General features: G+C 38.9%; 1 protein-coding gene across 1 annotated transcript in view; it reads left to right on the top strand.

Annotated features, from left to right (window-relative positions):
* Nucleotides 1–23860, top strand: part of CDH11 (cadherin 11) — a 144981-nt gene that overhangs the window by 109909 nt on the left and 11212 nt on the right. Inside the window, exons 7-11 of the mRNA XM_082676114.1 lie at nt 1614–1801; nt 8294–8547; nt 14841–14977; nt 15816–15949; nt 16178–16295. Of these exons, the coding sequence (XP_082532240.1) occupies nt 1614–1801; nt 8294–8547; nt 14841–14977; nt 15816–15949; nt 16178–16295 (831 nt within the window). The remainder of the gene's footprint in view (nt 1–1613; nt 1802–8293; nt 8548–14840; nt 14978–15815; nt 15950–16177; nt 16296–23860) is intronic.

Genomic DNA, 23860 nt, shown 5'->3' with positions numbered 1-23860 from the left:
GCATGGTCACTCAAAGGAATCCAAAGACAACAACCTATGCAAGGGAGACATTGAGATAGAGGATTACAAGGCAACAGCCAGTTCTCATAAAGTCACCAAAGAGTTGAAGACTGCCTTGCCTGGTCAGCCACCAGGTTCAGCATCTCCAATAAGCGTAAAGCCTTAAGAAACTGCATGCTCCGTTATCCACTCTAAAGCTGGCTGGTATGCTGGATGCAAAAGGCCATGCAGGACTATTGGCAGATAGTGATTAATGCCCTTGCTCACATACAATCATAGAGTAAAGTTGCATCACTACTGTGAAGATACCAGGTTTACAGCTATGAACTTGACGAAGACTGGGAGGAGGTTTTTCTAAACCTTCATGTAAATTGGTAATTATCTGCAGAGACTCCCACCTCCTACTTGTCCTCTATCATGGAGGGCATGGTGTGTTTAAGTTAAATATGGGTCTGAATCGAAAGTATTCACAGCCAAACAATATATTGGGTTGGCCAAAAAGTTCATTCAGATTTTTCTAAAAGATGTTATGGAAAAACCCAAACAAACTTTCTGGCCAACCCAATAGATAAATGCAGACAGAGTATTAGAACTGATAAAATCCACATAAGGGGAAACTAAAGCTTAAAGAGCTTAAGTAACTTGCCCAAGACCACTTGGCTTAAAAGTGGTAGAGGCCAGGTTTCCAACCCTTGCTTCTCTACGTTGTTTCGCAGAGAGTATTTCTGAATTGTGATAATGCAAATAAGATTATCTCCAATCTCACTTCTCTACTGAAAACCTTTCAGTGGCTTCCCACCAAGTTTAAGGAAAACCTAGTCTTTTCCATCTCCTGCAATGCCCTTTGTGCACAGTTGGGCCCCAGCCTCCCTATATACCCTTACCTCCTACCAGAAGGCTGCAGTCACACTTGTGGTCTTGCTGTTCTGTATGTATTCACTGTGTTCCCACTTCAGGGGTTTCTGCAATTTGCTGTTTGCTTTGTTTATAATTTTTATCCCCAGGTATTCACATGATTTGTCTGGCCCAGTGAGAAGCTTTTCCATATAAGGTATCAGTTAATCAAATGGTGAAGGAGGTAAAGTAAGAAGAGTCAGATATACAGCTGGAAGGATCATGACCATGAAGGATACAACTTGCATTTGATTTTAAAATAAATATGGAGCTACGGAAGGCTTTTAAACAGGGAAGGGTGTTCTTTTTCTGGGCACCTGGCAGTGCCACATGTGAGCCTTAGAATTAACTTACAGACCATTCCAAAGACGGAAAAAAGAAGTTTTGATTTTTTTGAATGTGTGAAAATATACATGGCTCTCCATCAGTTCCTGATGGGAAATGTAACTGGGCATTGTTTTCCTCTCTCACATGTGACGGGTGACCCCACCCTACCACCCTGGACCCTGATATTGTTTCATCATCCTTTGCAGAAAACATTTCTTTGACAAGCAAGCCATGTGGGATCTTTCTCCCATCCATTCACTTCCTTCATGTTTTCAATCAATAGAAAGTTCAATGTCAAACCCTTTGAGAAATTTATTGAGATTCAATGAAATCTAAAGTCTTACAGCTGCCAAATAAAAGGGAAAATAAAAATAGATGTCTTCTTCTTCTAGGCGTATACCAGATGTCTGTGTCAGAAGCAGCTGTACCCGGGGAGGAAGTGGGAAGAGTGAAGGCTAAAGACCCAGACATTGGAGAAAATGGCTTAGTCACATACAATATTGTTGATGGAGATGGGATGGAATTGTTTGAAATCACAACGGACTATGAAACACAGGAGGGTGTGGTGAAACTGAAAAAGGTGAGTTAGGGTGAGGAATCAGATGTGGCAGTGCTGTGGCCTGCCTTGCCAAGGCACCGCTGCTGGAAACAGGGAGTTGAAGGCTAAAGAAAGGAGAATATGGACAACTGAGGGCTGGACCTGACTCTGCAGTTAAACTCTGAGCTTTGGGGAGATAACAGAACTGTATTCCAGAGGAAGCTGGCAGAAGGGGCCAATGATGCCTGCCTGAGTTTGATGGTTAGTTTTTGTATGATTTGGGGAGTATAGTCAATAATAATGTAATATCTTGGTATGGTGACAGATGACAACTAGACTTACCATTTTGAAATATATAGAAATATCAAATCACTATGTTGTGCACCAGGAACTAAGATGGTATTGTAGGTCAATTATACTTCAAAAACAAGCAAACAAATAGACTCATGGAAAAAGAGATCAGATATGTGGTTGCCAGAGTGGGGGGTGGGGGGAGGGGAAGTTGGATGAAGGGGGTCAAAAGGCACAGACTTCCAGTTTTAAGATAAATAAGTCTAGGGATCCAATGTACACTGTGATTAATATAATTAACACTGCTGTATGTTATATATGAAAGTTGTTCAGAGAGTGAATCCTTAGAGAGCTCATCAAAAGGAAATTCTTTTTCTTTTGTATCTATATGAGATGATGAATGTTCACTAAACTTATTGTGGTAATAATTTCCTGATGTATGAAAGTCCAATTGTTATGCTATACACCTTAAACTTAGACAGTGCTGTATGTAAATTATATCTCAATAAAACTGGAAAAAAAAAAAGGGGGGAGTGATAATACCTGCCCTGAGATTGCTGGTTAGTTCTTAAGTGACTTGGCACAGTTTCCCCATGGACAGAAAGATAGCTAGATAAATCTAGATTTTGGACAGACAGCCCTGAGCATACATGGAAGTTCCCTCTTTAGCTCTGCCAAGCTGAGTCTGTTAATATAGGCTCTTTGGAACTTTTCTTACCTCAAACATCCAAGGTCCATTACATTGCTGGGCCTTCTATGAAACTTAAACCAAACCTCTGCTTGATTTTCCCTCAAAATTGAACCTGAGAAGCAATAATAATGGGCCTTCCCTCATAGTCAGCTAAATTGTTGCTAAAAATGTGTCCCTGAGATTAATTCACTACAAAAATGAGATTATTGCTTGTTCTTGTTTGGTTTAAAAAAAATCTAACATTTACTCAGTTCTAAATATTGGCCAAAGCCTGAGCCTCTTATCAGCATTCATTTATTTTACATGATAAAAATCATATAAAGTAGATGTTATTATCCCAGTCAGCAATGATACCTCAGTTTAATTGTGAGGAGACTGGGGCTCAGACAGATTAAATAATTTGACCCGGTTGTAATCACACAGCTAGTAATTTAAAGACATGGAATTCAAACTTGGTGTATTCTAGAACATCTTCCCACTCAAGACATTTTGCAAATAGACAGACCAGAAAGGGGGTATAGAAGAGAGCCAGATTTGATTCACTTTCAGGTAAAGAAACAGTTACAGTATATTCTAAAACGGTTTTACCCCTGATTTACCACTTGAGAAATCAACACTTCTCCATCATCAAAGTATATGGAGTATTAAATCTGAATTGGATGATGGGATTACCCTGGTTTTAATCAAGTATTCATTTTCAACTTGGTTTTGTAACATGAATATGAAGCTCCTTGGTGTGATGGAAAAGATTGGCCTGGAACACTGATAAAAAAAATAATTTGAAGAATCAATAAAGAGGCCAGTAGCTGGAGAGGAGGCAAGGGTGGGGTAGAGGGAGATGCCTGGGAGGAATCTTTCGGTAAGGAGAGCAGGGAGAGAGGTGTTCTAGGAAGCCGACTTTTCACAACATAAGGAAGCATTTTTAGGTTTGGGGGAAATATGAGGGGACCCAAACAAAGAGAAAGTAGAAGTGACTCTGTCATAGAAGAATATGGAAGTCGGGGTGAACTCTGGATACTTGGAAAAGTCAACATTAGTGATGATGAATGGTGTAGCCACAGAAGCCTAATCACCAGCCACAAGGGGCTGGGGTAGTCACTTCTGGTTTCTCCTTTGGAAAAGTAGCTGTGTGACTATGTGTAGCACAGAGCTGTCAACTGGCTTTGTTAGTTAACATTTCTATCCCTCCTCCTTGCCACTGACATATGAGCAGTGACTTCCCATCCTTTGCTGTTCAAGTAATTGGGTAGTTGGTTATGCTTAGGTTGTCACCTGTTTTCAAGGTATTCAGGGTATAAACACACACTGTGTCTCTAAAATCTGAAACATGTAAATCACCCCATGGAACTAACACATCGCACGTGAGCTCTCTGCATATGATTAATTTGCACATTTTCCCCCAATTCAATGTGTTTCTTCCAGGCAAAGGAATAATCTTCTATAAAGCACTGATGTTTAGGTTTAAAACAGAGTAAGATGTTCTTTAATTTGTAAAAGAACGTTTGCTTAAGCTTATAACACAAAGTTCCAACTGTCCAGCAGGAAAAAATATTGAGAGGTGAATTTTATAGAGTAAAATGATGGATCCTTATAGAAATTATTATATATATGATTTAATAATATAAAAAGATAGAGATCCATGAAAATATTTTTGTCTTTTAAAAATATTTTTAATATAGTTTTTTCACTTATTCCTTAATTCATTCAACCTTTTTCTACCAAGAGTTATTGAGTTATTATTATTTGTCAGGCACACCCTTTGTGAGAGGCTGGACATCTAAAACTGAAGAAACAAAGTCCTGGTCACAAGAAGATCACAATTTAACAGGACAGTTAAAAGCGAAAAGACAAATAACATAGAGGGGGTTTTCCCAGCCTTGACACTATTAACATTTCAGGACAGAGAATTCTCTGCTGTAGGGGCAGGGCTGTGCATTGTATGGTGATTAGCAACATTCCTGGCCTCTCCTCACTAGATGTCAGTAAGCACACATCCAGCCCCACCAGTTGTGATACTAAAAATAGCTCTAGACATTCCCTAACATACCTGGGGTGAGGTACAGCAAAATCACTCCCCAGCTGAGAAGCAACTGTGATAAAGTATGATAAGATCTGTGACTATGGGTCATGAATGACTGCTTACAGGGGGCAGTTCTAGAGCTGAGCCTTCATAGATGAATAGGAAATTACCAGATAGATAAGGAGAGGAAGGTCAGAGAAAATGAGCTCATGAAGGACCGGTGTTGAGGGAAATAGGACACAGTTAAGAAACTTGAATAAGTTCAGTCTTGAGCGTTTTGAGATGGATAGAGTGGGACCAGTTGAAGACATCTTGTTGGAATGCAAGGGAGGAATTACAAAGACCTGAAGAAGGCAGAAGAGGTAAAGGTGAAGAATTCAAGAGTTATTTAGGAGCTAGCGTCATTCATTTATTGAATAGCTTAGAAAGCAGTAAATATTTCTTGAGTACTCTGTGTCAGACACAGTAGGTGTCAGGATTATAATGGTGCATGAGAGAGAGAAGCTGCCTTCAGGATACTGAGACAATCTCTGTGTGGTTAGCAAAACAAAGATGAGACTTGTAGGTGGCTTGGTAGACTTGGGGAGGAAAATCCAATCGTGCAGCACCTTTGACCGAGTGGGACTCCAATTATCACTGAGAGATCCTGGCACAGTTTCTGAGGTATTTACTTACAAACAAATAAACTGCCTGTAAAGCAGTGTGAGAACAGCATTAGAAGGCGTTTAAAATATTTTTTAATTAATAATTTTAATAAAGCCAATTTTATGCCTGATTATTTCTTTATATTCTCTGTCCACATGTATATAGATGTGGATATGTAACATTTAAAACAGTTGCAGTCATAGGGTGATCTGATTTGTTAACTTAATGGCACATCATAAACATTTTACATGCTGCTATATAATATACATAATTATTTTTAATGACTACATAACATCCCATCCTATTGATGGACCATTATTTCCTTAATAAAATCTCACAGTTGGATTTGGTGTTTTGTGTGTATGTTTCCCATGATTAAATATAACCCCTCTATGATATCTAAACATCATGCTGGGTTTTTTTTTTGCCATACACGGGCCTCTCACTGCTGTGGCCTCTCCCGTTGCGGAGTAACAGGCTCCGGACGCGCAGGCTCAGCGGCCATGGCTCACGGGTCCAGCCGCTCCGCGGTATGTGGGATCTTCCCGGACCGGGGCACGAACCCGTGTCCCCTGCATCAGCAGGCGGACTCTCAATCACTGTGCCACCAGGGAAGCCCACATCATGCATTTTTGAATATTGTTTGTTTGGGTTTTCTGTTGATTTAATCCCCCAGGAAGAATTTTTAGAGGTAGGATTAGTAAACTCAGGGGTATTGAGATTTGTATGGCTTATGTAGTATGTTGCCTCATTTAGCTTTATTTCAACTACTCATAACATGGATATAAAGGTTCACATGGGAAACTACCTTAAATCCCTTTTGGAAGGAGGCAGGGAATAAACTGTAGGCAAATGCTTAAATGTTGTCCATCCATCAACTCTGCTTCCCATTCAGTCGCAATGATTGGTACATGTGATCACTTGGTATGGTCATTACTGGGCATTGGGGAGGCAAAGATCAACAAGACTCAGTAGAGTCCTTTGGGATGCTCCTCACCTAGCTGGGGTGGGGGATGAGGGACTGCAGATGGGCAACTAAGGGGCCACACAAATCTGTCTGGGGAAGATGGGGAGGACTTCACAAGCCTGGGATGAGCACCAGAAGACAGTAAAATCTCACCAAACTAGGAAACAGACAAACACTTGCAAAGATCTGGGGACCTTCACTTGAGATTCAAAAAGTATCAGTCAAACTGCAGCATGACTATACTGGCTTCAACAACAACAAGGCTTTCCAGTGGAAACAATGCTCTGGGTCCTTAGGTATCTGTCTAAACCAAGTTCAAAACTTTCTGTTCTAGGAGAATCAACAGGCTATCTGAGATCAGAAAATTTCTTCTTACCTGGTCTCAGAATATCATATTCATGTTTTAATTTTGTCTAATAATCGCAGAGATTTTTGAGGAATTGCAGCAGTCTCATACCTTCAGCCTATAAATATCATTTCTTTCTGCTGCTCAGTAACCCAGTGAAGGACAAAGATGCTGCTGAGTTCGGAATGACGGAGCAGCTGGTGACACATTTTGCTTCAGGAAAAGGGAGTGTTCTCTGACTCTGGGGAGGTGGGGGTGGAAAAATGATGGAAAAAGTGTCAAGGGTGTTGAATGCGTTTAACCTTCCTGAAACTGGAATAATCCTCAGTTTAGAGTGCTGGAGAATTAGGTTAGGACTAAGCCCTATGATTATATGCCCATTCAAAATAATACCAGGCAGATGATGACAACATGGCAGGCAGATGCTAGCCTTAAAAGACCCAACTCTTTCCAAACATTTGGGAGTTCAGTATCATCCAGAGTGCTAATTAGAAAGTTCTGTTTCCTAGGCAGGAAGGCTTGTTTCTCTTCTGTAATTTTACTTTTCACCCTTTACTGATTGATTCACAGAACCTTGTCTCCTTCAGATTTAGGGAGTGCTTACCATCAATTTCTTAATAATGACAGCCATTCAAATGCTGCTTCTTAATATTTTTTCACGTCTGTGTAAAATCTATATTGTTTATAATAGTTTTTCTTTAAATGGACTTTTTTTACATATATGTATTCTTTTAATGGGGAAGTATTCACACTGTACTATATCACTTGCCATAAGTAGGAGGTAACCTAAAAATGAATGCAGTCAAAACAAAACGATGTCATTACATTCTAGCTAGAGAGTTATATCATAGTCTCCTGAAAGGGAGATCAGGAAGCGTAACAGGAATGTTAAAAGTTAGCAGTATACTGAGATATCCTTGACGTGTTTGGGAATGGAAGAATTGGAAAAGAAATAATAGGATCAGTAATTAGGATAATGTCATTCAAAAAACCCACCCACGCAAAATTACCCATAAACCACCTTAAGTCAGTGTATGGGTCACTGCTGGTAAGGGTCCCAGACTTTGAGAAATGCTACATGGTCAGAAACTTTAAAAATGAGACTATCAATACGATTAAGCCAGAAGTGTGTATGTGTGGAGGGGAGCAGTCATCTAACAAGACATTGCTTTTTCTTTGCCTGAAATTCATTGACTATTTTTATTACCAAGATTCTTAGTACTTTTCAGAATGGGCTATAACATTTATTTTTGTAATGTCTTAATTCCTTTCCTTAAATGATTTTAGTGACTGAATTGGGCAGCCTTAGTGTGTTCATAGAATGTGGTTCACTTTTGATGATGTGGTCCTTCTGTGTCTGTCATGCTCCTAGAATTACCCATTAAGCACATTCCAAGTTTCAGCAATTGATTTGTCTGATTTTCTAACCAAATGGCTCAGGTAACTGGATATTGAATAAACACTGATTTTCTCTCTTTGAACAACTATTCATGGTGCCCTATAAAACAATCAGGTTTTTCTTTTCCATTATTCTTCAAGGAATTGGTTGTCAATCTTCTCTTCTTTCTTGCCAGCCTGTAGATTTTGAAACCAAAAGAGCATACAGCTTGAAGGTAGAGGCAGCCAACGTGCACATCGACCCAAAATTCATCAGCAACGGGCCTTTCAAAGACACCGTGACGGTCAAGATTGCCGTGGAAGATGCTGATGAGCCCCCCATGTTCTTGGCCCCGAGTTATATCCATGAAGTCCAAGAAAATGCAGCTGCTGGCACTGTGGTGGGGAGAGTGCATGCCAAAGACCCTGATGCTGCCAATAGCCCGATAAGGTACAAAGAAATTTATTTTTAAAGCCTGGATGGGCAATTCCAGAGGCAAGAGATTTTAGGAAATCCCTATAGGAACCAGGTCCTTCCGTCTCAGAAAAGGTCCAAGATATCATTCAGTGTAAACAAGATGAAGACTTAGAAGACATGAGTTCTACTCCACCTCTGCACCAACTCTTTGGATAGACTTGTTCAAGCTCCAGGATTTCTGGAGCAGATTTCCCAATGTATACTAGGTGATGTAACCCTAAGCTTTGCCTGTCTCAGAGAACTGTGGTGAAGTATAAATAATGATTGTGAAATAATAACAGTAATTCTAATTTATTGAACACCTTCCTATGCTCCAGTTACTGCACTAGGGGTATCAGATATATAATCCAATTTATCCCCTCAACGTTATTTTCTAGGAATTATTATCTCTTAAATTAAGAGGAAATTGGGGCTCTGCAGGGCAAAGTGACTTAACCAAAGAGACACAGACAGTGAACAGGAGGCTCAGAAGGCAAGCCCTGTCTATCTATCTGCTGAGCACTTTGAAGAGATAACAAAGTGCCCCTCAAATTTAGGATGCTTTTATTATCACAAATATACTTTTGTGACTTAGACAAGAAAGCTAGAAAAGCCATTCAGAACCCTGCCTCCCCTGCTCCCCAACCTGAGCTAATGACCAATGAGATTGATGATGAAGATGAGAGGGTGATGAGAAAGAGGCTGAGAAGGAGGCTTGAGTCACAGGTTCAAGGCATGTCCATATAGGGCAGAAATGTAAAGTTGGCTGAAACCTGCCCTAGACTGGATTCTAGCAGGTGTTTATTTTTCCATGGCCACTCCCCTAATTCCCTTCTTGCCTAGATTCCTTCCTCGGCCTCCTCATGGTCCCCCTGCCCCCGATCTCCCACCTACCTTTCCATCATCCTGTAGCCAGACTGATTGTTTTAAAATGCACATCCAAACATCACATCACACTTCAGTTAAACAGCAACAATGACAAAAATAATCACTGATCAAATTGTTTCCCATTGTCCCCTACTCCAAAATAGTCTCAATTCTCTTACTTGGCTTAAGGCTCTTCTTCGAGCCCCTCCCCCCCAGTTCCTGCTGTGTCCTGCTGGTCTCCTGCTTTTTGTCTTACTCTCCCTTCTCATCAGACTCTCAGTTGCAGCTAGACTGGGCTACTTCCTGTCCCCTTCTAATTCCTGACCTTTGTGTGTTCTTCCTTCTGGTTGGAGATCTCACTCTCATCCTTTCCAACTTGCTACATGGTACTCATTTTTCCCACCTCCACTTAGGTGTCACCTCCTCTAGGAATTCTTCCAGGGCACCCTAAGATGGATCAAATGCGGCTTCCACCTCACAGCTCTCACCATACATCACAATGACAGCTTACACTGTGTTGTCCCTGGCACAGTCAAAGAGGGCCAGGGATGTGTCTGTCTAGGTCAGGGGTTAATAAGCTACAGCCCACAGAACAAATCCAGCCTCCATCTACATTTTGAGGAATCTCTATACTGCTTTCCATAATGGCTGCATCTTGAACACGTATCTGCACTCTCGTGTTCAATGCAGCATTATTCACAATAGCCAAGATACGGAAACGATCTAAATGTTCGTCGACAGATGAATGGATTAAGAAATAGTGAGATATATATATATATATAGATATATATACATACACACACACACACATATATATGTGTATATTATATATATAAAACAGACTATTATTTAGCCTGAAAAAAGAAAATCCTGCCATTGGTGATAACATATGTGAATTTGGAGGATACTGTGCTAAATGAAATAAGCCAGACTCAGAAAGACAAATATAGCATATCACTCATATGTGGAATCTAAAAAAGTCTGATTTATAGAAACAGAGAGTGGAACACTGGTTGCCAGGGGCTAGGGAGTGGGGAAAATGAGGAGATATTGGTCAGCATGGTAACTATAGTTAATAATAATGTACTGTAGACTTGAAATTTGCAAAGAGGGTAGATCTTAAGTGTTCTCACCACACACACACACACACACACACACACACACACACACACACACACACACAGAGGAAATGGTTGCTGTGTGAGGCAGTGGCTATGTTAATTAGCTTGATTACGGTAATCATTACACAAGGTATACTTATATTAAAACATCATGTTGTACACATTAAATACAGACTTTTTTATTGTCAATCATATTTCAATAAAGCTGGGAAGAAAAGTAAATAGATCTGAGTATGAAAAAGATTGCCATGGACAATGGAGTTTTTCTATTTATACCAAAGAAAATGCTGACAGAGCAGAAGGAAGTCCCAAATGTAAATGCTGTTCAGTTGCCTTCAAGTCTTTGAACATTGCCCCTTTGGTGAGAAAGGAAGGAAATTACCCTTTATTGAGCATCTTCTTGGCCCCAGACAACCCTGCACTAAGTTATTTAAGTTAATCCTCAGACACCCTTGAGGCTATGATCACGTTAGGGTCCAATAGATGGAAATACTGAGGCTCAAAGAGATGATGTGAATTACCCAAAGTCACATGAACAGTCAGTATTGGAGACTGGATTTTAGTCCAGAGCTGCCTTGAGTCCACTATGAGCTGTTTACTCTCGCTGGGCAGCCACTGACGGAAAGATTTCCCAGGAAGGTTTGAGTACCGTGCTCTCTGTGCAAGAAGATACATCAGGTAACGACTGAGGAGCTTGGTAACACCTTTAAACTACTCAAAAATGTTCATGGTGTGAATTTTAAATAAGTTAACTTTAGCCTAGAATATCAAGGTGCATTAGCAGCTTTTTAGAAGAGAGATGATATAAAAACACATGGAACAGCTGCTCATTTCCTTGACACCTCGTTATCTCCAAGGATCCACATCTGTGATTGGTTATTTGGGTCATATTTTCATTGGAAGCTATTCTGTGCATGGAGCCATTTTTCATGTCTATAATTATCCAAAGATGCTCACTATGGCCCTTGAACCAACTCCCCTCACTCACTCAGGTCCTCATTCTTAGAACTGCCAAACAATTCATAGAATAACATTTAAAGGTTTTTATTCAGTGGGTCTCCTAGCCAGACTACCTACTTTCCTGAGTGCTTATCGTCACCTTTAAGGACATTTGTGTCCTTAAACATATGGGTAGGAGGGCCTTATAGTGTCAGCCAAACTCTTAGCTGCTTCGAAATGTTTGCAGCTTTCTTCTCAGACTCTAGCATCAGAGACCTTTTCGTTTACCATTGCCTTCCTGAAATATTCTTTCCTCTTAGCTTCATTGGCAGTAACCTCTTCATGCCTCAGACATACCTGGTGTCTTCAGTAGTCTGAGATCCCAGTCCAGGCACTGGGGGCTCCCTGACACTCAGCCTTTCACTTCAGACTTTCTCTGTGTGCACTTATCTATAGAGTTTCCGTCCATGCTACTAATTGAATTGAGTTAATGCTCTAAATTTTCTGCCTCTAGGCTGATCTTTCTCCCTGATTCTAATTCTGTACTTGTTCTGCTGTCTGCTCTGCATTTTTACCCACTTCCTTTTTCCTTCACCGGCTCATTCATTAAAAACATATTTTTGAGCCTATACTTCTTGTGACATACTTAAAAAAATAAAGACCGACTATACCCCTGACTTTGTGAAACCTCTGATAAAGTTGAATCTTGCTCTCCTGGTGTGGCAGCATAGCCCTAGTGGAAATTCAACCTCTCCTTCCTGGTAAGTTGACTTTGTATTTCCCAATGTCTCCCTCTCTGCGACACTCAGGCTAGAAACTCTCAAGGACTCTCCCAGCCTCCCACAGATCTCCAAATATCAACTGAGTCCCACTGGTTCTGTCTTTATCACAGTCTTCCATTCCCTCTGTCGCTTCTATACCTCACTCTCTCATCACCTCACTCCTTAAAAACTATCAATACATCACCTCCTTAAGTTTCCTCTGTTCCTTCCTCCACTCTCACTAGCTCAGACCACCTTGCCCACCCTATCTTATTCATCACCCTGATAGTCTGAATTAGTTTATTTGTTCCTCTGATCAAAAGCCTTTCATGATTTTTCACTGGCTATAGTATGAAAGTCATACTCTGTAGACTGACATTTGATCTATCCACAGTGTGTAATAGCAGCGACAACAACAAAAATCAGAGCAGCTATATTTGTTGTTCTGTTTACTATGTGTGAGGCACTAGGTTATGCATCTTCAACATCTATCATTTTATGTAATTCTCACTGATAACCTAAAAGTTAGGTTACTATTAATATTCTAGTTTAAGTGATAAGTAAGCTGAAATTCAAAGAACTTAAGTGGCTTTTCCAGTATCACTCAGCATATATGTAGCTAAGCATGAACTTGTACCTAGGACTTTACAAAACTAAAATCCATACGCTTCACTTCTATAGAATAATACTTGTTAATTATCATTCTTCCTGTGAGCCTGTCTTGTCATGTCAACTAGATAGTAAACTCCCTAGTGGCAGGGAAAAAATATTCTATTATTTTCTCTTTATTTTCACATAGAGCTCTGCTGAGCGTTTAGTCACTGAGCCTCTACTGACATTTATGAGGTGTGTGATAGTTTATCTCCTCTTTCCTCACTGGGGAAGGGGACTCATCATTCCATTCTCATAGGGAGCTGTGAAGGCATCGATATCATGGATGAGCTCATGTTTTCTATATTGCGAAGTGCTGCTCTGCACTAAATTCCTCCCCCTTGGAAAGAACATGATCTAGAACTGGAAGATCCAGGTTCTAATATTGGCTCCCCCAGAAGCGAGATAATAGACCATTTGCAAATCCTACCATTTGTAAATTGAAGAGATTAAACTCTGTGACATCCATGGTCTTTGCTAATATTCTCTAATATTCTTTGGTTTTATGGCCCTCAATGAATGCCTTCAGACATATGTACAGTTGGCCTTCTGTATCCATGCATTCTGCATTGATGGGTTCCATGTCAATGGATTCGACCAACCACATGTCCAAAATATTTGGGGAAAAAAAGTCCAGAAAGTTCCAAAAAGCAAAACTTGAATTTGTGGCACACCAGCAACTATTTACATGGCATTTACATTGCATTAAGTATTTTAGTAATCTATAGATGATTTAAAGTGTACAGGAGGGGGCTTCCCTGGTGGCGCAGTGGTTGAGAGTCCGCCTGCCGATGCAGGGGACACAGGTTCGTGCCCTGGTCCGGGAGGATCCCACATGCCGCAGAGCGGCTAGGCCCATGAGCCATGGCCACTGAGCCTGCGCGTCCGGAGCCTGTGCTCCACAACAGGAGAGGCCACAACAGTGAGAGGCCCGTGTACCGCAAAAAAATAGAGATAAAAATAAAGTGTACAGGAGGATATGTGTAGGTTATATGCAAATATTACACCATTTTATATGAGACTTGAGTATCCATGGGTTTTGGTATCCTCAGGTGTCCTGGATCCAATCCCCCATGGATGCCATGGGACAACTGTCAACACTTATTAAAGCCAGGTCTCCAGAACTTTATCCTGGGCAAGTTATTTTACCTTACTACACCACTCCTCTTGACCCATCTTCTACCTCACCTTGCCCCATAATATTCTGGAAATTTTTTGTCTTTTGTTAGAAAAAAGCAAATTTTTTAGTGGACAGGAGTAGCTGAAACCTTCCAACTATGCTGTTAGGCTCAGCCTGGGGTCATTAAAGTGTGGGGAGAATGCTCTACAAATGAATGGCCAAGCCCTCTTTGCGTATTTCACAATGGAATTCAGAACCAAGCTACCCGAGAACCCCTAAAACCAAATAAATTGAATAAATTTACTCAAAATATAGTTACCATTTTCCCTTAAGTAAGGAGAAAACTGATTTTTCAGTACCGTAAATGATCTTTGATGATAACTTAAGACTATTTAATATTTCATATGCAGAAATCTGGCAAGTGTTCCGTACACTTGTGACTTTCTGAGTACTTTGGAAGCAAGGCAGACCCACTTCCCAAATGCAGGTTCATAAATTCAGATGGTGGGTGATTGTAGTAAATATGAAGAAATATGCAGCATGCTAATTCCATTTTTCAATCAGATATGCAACATATTATTCCATTTCTCAATCAAATATGCTAAACAGCTCTTTCATTCATTGTCCTGAATAAAGAATTCCAATGTTGCAAAGTGATTTCTATAAAAGATTCATGTAAGAAGTTTGAAAAGTAAATTTGATTAAAAAGAAAACCTAGCTCAAGCAATTCACTGAAAAAGTTGCTTTAAATATAGCATGGAGAAAATATTCAAATATTAAGCTGCTTGGAATGTCTTGGTCTAATTGCCTCATTTGCATTCTGCTTAGGTATTCAATCGATCGTCACACTGACCTGGACAGGTTTTTCACTATTAATCCAGAGGATGGTTTTATTAAAACTACAAAACCTTTGGATAGAGAAGAAACTGCCTGGCTCAATATATCAGTTTTTGCAGCAGAAATCCGTAAGTATTATCCTAAGGGTTTTGATTCTACTTTACCAAGTATTATTCCTTGAGACTTTCTATATATTCTGGAAAATAACAGCTGAGATAGAACAATTTTTTTTTTTAGTCTTAAACATATTTTTCAATCTTTAAAATTTATTTTTGGTTGTCTATCTAGGGAGACATATAAGCAAATAGAGATGTTTTCATTTTCTTTGGCAGAACTGGGTACAGACTTGGCACATGAGCTGATAGTCTGTAGCAGCTTGAAACTCTTAACCACCGCTGAAAGATTCCCCACTTTATCCTCAGTTTTGTTTAAACCCAGAGCAGCAGAATCCTTAGAGCCAAGATCTGTGGGTTCTTTTTTACCTATAGACCGGTGGTTTGCAAACTTGATCATGCAATGGATTATCATGAAAGGCTTGTTGTAACAAAGATTTCTGGATCCCACTCTCAGAGCCTCTAACTCAGGTCTTGGGTTGGGTTTGAGAATTTTCACTTCCAACAAATTCCCAAACTGTTTGATGCTCCTCTGGGGATCCCACTTTGAGAACTGCTGTTGTGGACTACACTCTGAGAGGGACAGTCTCCATTATAAGCCTTTAGAATTAAACCTCAACAGAAAGGGAAAAGTGGTTTATTTCTTACTGGTCTAATGTCGACCTTTATTCTAGGACATCCCCCTCACATTGGATTTGGCATACTTTGGATTTTAGATGATTTTTGTGCCAACAGTGCCTTTCCCTGCAGGGCCTGAATGAGTGGCTGGAGCTCACTTTTTCCCAAGAGTAACCTTGGACCAACATGGATTCCTCCCTTGCACATGTTTACTGTCTCAATTCTCTCCTTTCAGACAACCGGCATCAGGAAGCCAAAGTCCCTGTGGCCATTAGGGTCCTTGATGTCAACGACAATGCTCCCAAGTTTGCTGCCCCTTATGAAGGCTTCATCTGTGAGAGTGACCAGACCAAGCCACTTTCTAACCAGGTAACGCTGCTCTGCCTTGGCTATGAAAAAGCATTTAGAAACAGAGTTTGGTTTTGAGAGCATCACCTGGAGATCCTTCCCACTGCCCAAGAAGGCTTCAGAGCTCTGGTTTAGCTCTGGAGCTATGTTCTCTAATTAAAATCAGGCTTCTCAGCCAGCCAGGAATTTTTGAATGAATGATGTGCCAATGTCAGCATGATTTATTTATGGGCCACCTTTCTCTTTCAGCCAATTGTTACAATTAGTGCAGATGACAAGGATGACACAGCCAATGGACCAAGATTTATCTTCAGTCTACCCCCTGAAATCATTCACAATCCAAATTTCACAGTCAGAGACAACAGAGGTTCGTACCAAGGTTCCTGTGCATTCAGAGAAGTAGAAATGGAAAATAAATGGCTTTTATATTGCAGAGCACAAGTATTTCCCCTAATCTTAATAATGCCTTTCTGTTGAAGAACAAACAAAAAATAATAATGCCACCTTCATTTTGAGATATGGGCTCTCTTGGTGCATAGGAATAAGTGAGTCTAATTTTATTTTACGTTTTTTGTTGTTGTTGGCTTTGATATTCACGAAGCAGTGCGAAAACCAAGTGGGGGGGCTTACAGGGTCAATACGCAAACAATTTCATTTATCTTTTTTTAAGAGGTTGATACATCCTTAGGGGGAAGCATGGCTTTATGAATATTGATATTAAGTAAAGCGTTAAAAGAGATCAGTTCAACCTTGTAAGGTAATGTAATCTTTCAGCTGTCCTTCCCTTCCCAGCATAGTTTTAATGCAATGTGGTTGATACCTAAAGGTAGTTATGGAATTACTGCCTGAAGGGCATGAATAAAGCATTGTTCTCCACTGTAAACATGCAAAATTTGATGCAATTTCTACTTCTCATTTCATTAATCAAGGAGGTTCTAGACTTGGAAATTATTCGAAGTAGTTGTTTTTTGTTGTTGTTGTAGTATAGGCCCAAACTGATGCAGTCCCTTGACAAAGTGTATAGCAGAGCCAAGATCAAAAAATAAATTTCTTGACTCCTGGCAAGACTCTTTTGGCCTGCACCTGTTCCTATAAGCCTGTGACAATGCAGGTCTATAAAAACAGGAAGACAAATGCCATGATTTGACATAGGAATAAAATGTGGTCCTTCTGAACACGTTTTCATTAGACACGTGCTAGCTATGTACGAGGTTATAGATATATTGCTTTCTTGATGACTGAGATCAGGTTTATAGGATCTTAAATTAATCTAATAAGTAATGTTACTTTCCCCATCACCATTATCAGTGTTATCTATATTTCACATACCAGTAACTATGTTCTAAACACCGTGCCAAGATCCTTCCCATACTTTATTTAATTCTCTCAACAGCATCATAGGTGAGGATTATTATTATCATTCCCATTTTGAAGATGAGGAAAATGAGGGACAGGCCATTAAGTAAATCAGCCATGTGAGAGCGAGACCTAGATTTTAAACCTGGACATTCAGAGGCTAGAGGTTGCAGCCTAAACCACTGTGCCCCATGCTCCTTGGATTTGGGGGGATATGACCTGGCATACTTTATTATTATTTCTTGGACTGATTTGAGCTTTTCATTATGATCCTTATATCTATGTGTTCATATAATCCCCAATTTACATTTGAGGTCTAATTGCTGGATGTATTCCTGGCAATAACCCTGTTTATCGCTGGACACCTCCTAAAACAGCTGGTGTTTCTAGGCTTTTCTTTGCCAACTTTGCCTCCATCACCTGCCTTGTCTTCTTTTTATGTGTGCAATAATATTTAGTTGCTGTTTACCCTCTGAAAATATTATACTAAGACCTATTGTTCTCTAGGGACTTATAAATATTTCACTTTGTCACAGTACTTCGGAATGCCATCTATATTTTCAAGGAGATTATATTACCATGGAGAAGCCAACCTACTGCACAATTTGTTTCCCCTGCCCTTTCCTATAAGAAACTAATCCTTTGTGGAGCTACCACTTTTGCAGGGAATTGCTACTTTTTAAGAAAAATGACTTTATTAACTATGGCAAACAGTTAATGAAAAGTCCCATGTTTAGAGCTATTACAGAACTTTAAAGCAAATACAGTCCTATAATTATCATTTAATAGAGTTTCTTTCTACCAGATCCTAAAAGTAATTACATATTGAAGTGATCCAAAAAGAGTAATCACATTCTACATCCTATTAATAGCCTACTGAGTTACCAAATTTCCCAGCTGAGACTGTTTTCCATAGAAAACATGAGATAATGGTTTACAGCATGCTGAGTAAAAGCATCAGATTTCTCTCTCCTTGAGTGCTTACTTCCATTATGCCATGTAAATAATCAGGATTGTGTTTGCCTAAACTCGGCATAAGCGTTTGGCCTCTTTAAAAATATGAGGGAAAGCCATCTTAATACACACAAGCCTTTTATTTCATTTTTATCTTACTCCGTTCTACAGCCCGAGCTTCAAAGACAACTCAGCAGGCAGCAGGAAAGTAGAACACTGGATAACTCTTCAACATTTGAGTCCATCTGGGGCTAATAATATCAAGAGTGGTGCTGTTTGGGGAAATGAAGAGCTGATCCACCCAGGCTTTGAGATGCATTTACTTTGAAAATATTAGACTTATGGCATCTTTAAAAAAAATAAGGAACACGTAATGAATAAGAAAAGTGCAAAGAAAAAAATACTGAGAAGAGCCCATCTCATTTATGTAGTTCTTCATTGGATTATAAAACCTGCTAATGGCCATTGTTCCACTTAGTTCCTAAACAGCCCTAGGGGTAAACAGCCCTAGAGGGTAGGCATGTTGGATATTTTTATCCCCATTTCCTAGATGAGGAAAGAATATGAAACATCAGAAGATTCAGAGACTTGCCCAAGGTCACTCTAGCAATAAGTGAATTGAACTAAAATGTTTGAGTGTTTGAAGGGTTCTGTCTCATGTAGTAACACTTTATATATTATGAATATAGAGCTTGTGTCTTTTCTAATTAATTATTTTCTTTAAAAATCGTTGTTTACCCCATAATCAAATAACAACAATCTTCAGAAGAGAAAAAATCTAAAATAAATTCATCAATCTAGTATTCCAGGGAAAGTGAATAGAAAAGGACAAACTGTACTTCAAGTTTAATTTTAATCACAGCCATAGTAATTGTAAAATATATTTGCAAGGAATTTTGTAAGTTTCTTCTACTGCATAATTAATACATATTCCTTGTAGGAAAATTATAAAATACAAACAAGCAGAAATAAAATTAGAAATAATAAAATAACTTAATATACTATCCAGAAATAATCACTGCTAATTTTTATAGCCTTCCAGACTTTTTCTTGGCATATATATATATATATATACATATATATATATATATATTTTTTTTTTTTTTTTTTGCGGTATGCAGGCCTCTCACTGTTGTGGCCTCTCCGTTGCGGAGCAGAGGCTCCGGACGCGCAGGCTCAGCGGCCATGGCTCACGGGCCCAGCCGCTCCGCGGCATGTGGGATCTTCCCGGACCAGGGCACGAACCCGCGTCCCCTGCATCGGCAGGCAGACTCTCAACCACTGCGCCACCAGGGAAGCCCGGCATATATTTTGATCTTTAAAAAAGGCAACCATAAAATAATGTCCGCTTTTTTCCCTGCATAATAATACATGATATGCATTTTTCAGCATCAGTATACTTATGTCAACATTTTTTTCCCCTAAATATCCTCCTAACTTCATTACAAGGGTATATGATATCTGTTGACTATTGTTGTGTAAGTACGTTGATTTCACACACCTTTGCCAAATATCTAATTATTCTTTTAGGATAGATTCCTAGAGTGGAATTACTGTATCAGAAGTTTTTGATACTTAATTGACAAATTGCCTATCAGAAATATTATACCAATTTATAATTGCATCAGCAAAATAGGTAAGCTCCCATTTCCTCACATTCAAGCCAACTCTAGATACTATTATTCTTTTTAAATGATTCACAAATTGATAAGTGAATTATAATCACATATCACATTTAAAATTTTCAATTCCTTTCATTACTAGTAAAGTTAGGATTTTTTAAATAAGTATTCTTTTTTTTTAATTGAAGCTCTTTTTATTTTTTGCTTTTATTTATTTATTTATTTATTTATTTATTTATTTATTTTGGCTGCGTTGGGTCTTCGTTGCTGTGCGTGGGCTTTCTCTAGTTGCAGTGAGCAGGGGCTACTCTTCATTGGAGCACGTGGGCTTCTCACTGCGGTGGCCTCTCTTGTTGCAGAACATGGGCTCTAGGCCACGGGCTTCAGTAGTTGCAGCACACGGGCTCAGTAGTTGTGGCTCGAGGGCTCTGGAGCACAGGCTCAGGAGCTGTGGCACATGGGCTTAGTTGCTCCGTGGCATGTGGGATCTTCCGGTACCAAGGATTGAACCCATGTCCCCACATTTGCAGGCAGATTCTTAACCACTGCGCCATCAGGGAAGTACAAAATTTTTTTTTTTCTTTTTTTTGGCCACATGGCATGTGGGATTTTAGTTCCCTGACTAGGGATCGAACCCGTGCCCCTTGCAGTCAAAGCCCAGAGCCCTAACCACTGGACCACCAGGGAATTCCCTGATTCTTTTTTTTGCTTTATAAATCGGCTACTCATGTCCTTTACCCAGTTTTTGAATTGTATATTCATCAATTTGCAATTGATTTATAAAGTCTCTTCATCTTTTAATGCTGTTAACTTGTGACTTATCATACCTATTGCATAGATTTCTGCAATGTTTCAATGTCCTTTCAATCCTCATTATGCTATGTTCTAAAGTATAGATGTTGTACTTTTTGTATCAGTTTTTCTGCTTAAAATTATTCTTAGCAAGACTTTCCTCATGGAAAAGTGATATCAATATTCACCTAGCTTATCTTCTTATATATCATGTTTCCCATTTCAATCATTTATCCATGTGAAATAAATACACAGGCTCCCTTTGTTGGCCATTTCCTAAATATCATTTAAGAAATGGTCATTTCCAATTGCTTTGCAATGCCATCCTTATTTTCACCTACATCACATACTATTAGATTTTATTTTTTTGGACTATCAACTCTCCCTATTCTATTTATTCTCATGATAGTATCATATTTTTCTTTAACGGTTGCACACGTATAATATGTGTGTTAAAATCTGACAAGGGTTTTGTCTACATTATTTTCATTTTATTACTCTTTCTTAGCTTTTGGTTTCTTTGCTCCTCCAGGTATAATTTGGAATTATTTTTCAGGTGCCTGATAAGTATCTTCATGAATTTTATTGAGTTTACCTTAAATTTATGGATTAATTTAACAACTAAGAATTTTAAAATATTCTTCCTATCTAGAAGCATGATCTGACTTTCCACTGATTCAGTTCTCTTTTTATTACCATCAGGAATGTTTTATAGTTTTCTTCATTTTTGTTCTATGCATTTCTTACTAAGTTTATGGCTAGCTACTTTATATTTTAGATACTATTATGAGGTAGATTTTTAAATTATGTATATTTTCTAAGTGACAATTTTTAGTATAAACTATAGCTCTTTTAGTTAGTTCATTTATTATTGGACATTGTTCTAAAGTGATATAACTTCTAAGCTTATTTTCTTAGGTTTTCTAGGGAGACAGCTACATAAAAATTAAATAATAATAATTTGCTTCATTCTTTTTTTAATATTTGGGTTTTTTTACAAATTGCATAGATTTGCATTTTATATGTTAAATAATAGCAATAATAATGGCTTTACTTGTTACTTTAATGGGGATATTACATCTAGAGTTTCATCATTAAGCATAATATTGGTTGTTAGATTAAAATTAAGAAGATTAAAATTAAGATTTGTGTTAGGGTGTGTGTGTATTTTAGGAAGTTTCCTTTCCATTAGCATTTTATTTTTAAAAATGGATGTTCAATTTTTAATCACGATTTTTGGATTCTAACAAAGAGATAGTATGATTTTGACCCTTGACCTAATGACTCAATAAATTAAATTGACATATCCTGATACTGAACCTCATATTTTAAAGTTCCAAACCTCTTATTCTAAACAATGATAAAATATAGAGAAAAGAGCAAGAGCTAAAGATTAAATATTGGCTTTAGCAGATAGTCCCAGATGTCAGGAAATTCCCAAAAGCACATGCAGCAAAGTTAGTTATATTGTGAAAGCACAGCTAATTTTGATAGTGACTATTTCATGACCTACCTGCAGAGGAGCTGTAGCTATCATGATGGCCTCCAAACAGGCTGTCTGACTCTAGTCTTGCCCCCCATTAACTCAGCCCTTACTGATAATGTCTTTCTTCTTAAAATTATTCTATGGGTCTCCATTTCTGGTGGATTTAACTGAAACTTTATAGCCTAGTGAGCAAGAAATGATATGACCTACCTCCCATAAACGTTGCATCTATTATCTCCTTTCTCTTGCTACCTTAAAACGTAGGCTCCAGAAACTTCAAACCACCTTTAGTTTCCCAAATATGCCATGCTCTCACATGTCCATGCTTTTGTTCTGTGGAAAATGTACCCCCACTGCCTATTATACCACCTCTTTCAAGTCTCACCATAGATGAAGTCTCTTAGGGGAAGCTTTGCTGGACATCCCTAGCCCATTTGGATGCTACGTCCTCTATGCACCAGGAACACTGCACTAACCTCTAGTATTTTTCTTATCACTCTGCGTTCTAAGCATACATTTCCCTGTCTGTCTCCCATTAGAATATGAGCTCTGTGGGGGCAGTACCCCAAAACTTAAGAAAAATGGGTTAACTGAATGCAGGAATTAAAGTGAAAGAGTAGATGGAAAGACATGTAATGTGCTTCAGACATTTCAGGGATTAGTTATTACTGTGGAAAAATGATTATGTTATGAGATAAGCTTCAGGCTGAAAAAGACAACCCATCTTTTGGTGTTGGAATGTTCTGTAGGAGCCAATACCACATCATCCATCCATCCATCCTTTCATTATTTATTATTCCACAAAGTTATATTGGACATCTAAGGTTTGGATCCAGGAAGAAGTGACTTTCAAATGTATTTATTTTGCAAGTGTATTATCTAATATGGGCCAAGTTATAGATCAAATGAGCTCTGATACCTGATACATTCAGAGTTAAGTTTGAACTGCTAAAAGATAAAAAAAAAACAAAAAACAAAGAGAACAAAGAAGAGTTTGTATGGGAAGCAGGCTTGGCTGTGTAAGGAAAGATAGCCAAGACAGATTGACCCTGATTAGACCAATTGGCAAACATCTTTCTTTCTTTCCTCTTCCCCCTCCCCCACAACCCCCACTTTTTGGTCTAAACTAAGGACAGTTCTTTTTTTGATGAGCATCACCAAAAATCATCTAAATATGCTTCTGGTTTTTCACTTTTATAATTCAAAGATAGCCAAACAGATTTCTGTGGAACTTTTTCCCCCCTTAATTGCTTCAATATGGAAGATGCTCTGTTGGCAGATCAAAATGGCAGATGGCTTTTAATGCCCTGCCATTTTCACTGTATAAATAATTATGTTCTCTTTTCTGCCTGAAATTCATGCTGCAGCTTGTCCAACACAGAATACAATTTATCTGGAAACCCACCCCCTCCCCAATTCAAGAGAAAGAGAAATAGGTCTTCTTGGTGGATCAGACAGATTCTTCTTTCAAGGTTCCCTCTGGTCACTGACTTAACTACTCTTGGGATTTCTCAACTCACTAAAAGACCCTAAATGTTTATATCCCGCTGAATTCCTTGGTAGTTTTCCTTGTCTTAAACCAAGAAATATATTCCTTTCTCCCTCCCTATCACCAAGGAGAAAATTGTCCTCTAACAAAAGTGCAGGGAGAGTTGATTCTAAGGGATGTGATAATTTATAACAATGAAAAGTCTATTGATACCACGAACAGGGCACACTTAG

Source organism: Grampus griseus (genome assembly GCF_964374135.1).
Source record: "Grampus griseus genome assembly, chromosome: 19".
Lineage (NCBI taxonomy): Eukaryota > Metazoa > Chordata > Mammalia > Artiodactyla > Delphinidae > Grampus > Grampus griseus.
This window is presented reverse-complemented; position numbering and strand designations above follow the sequence as displayed.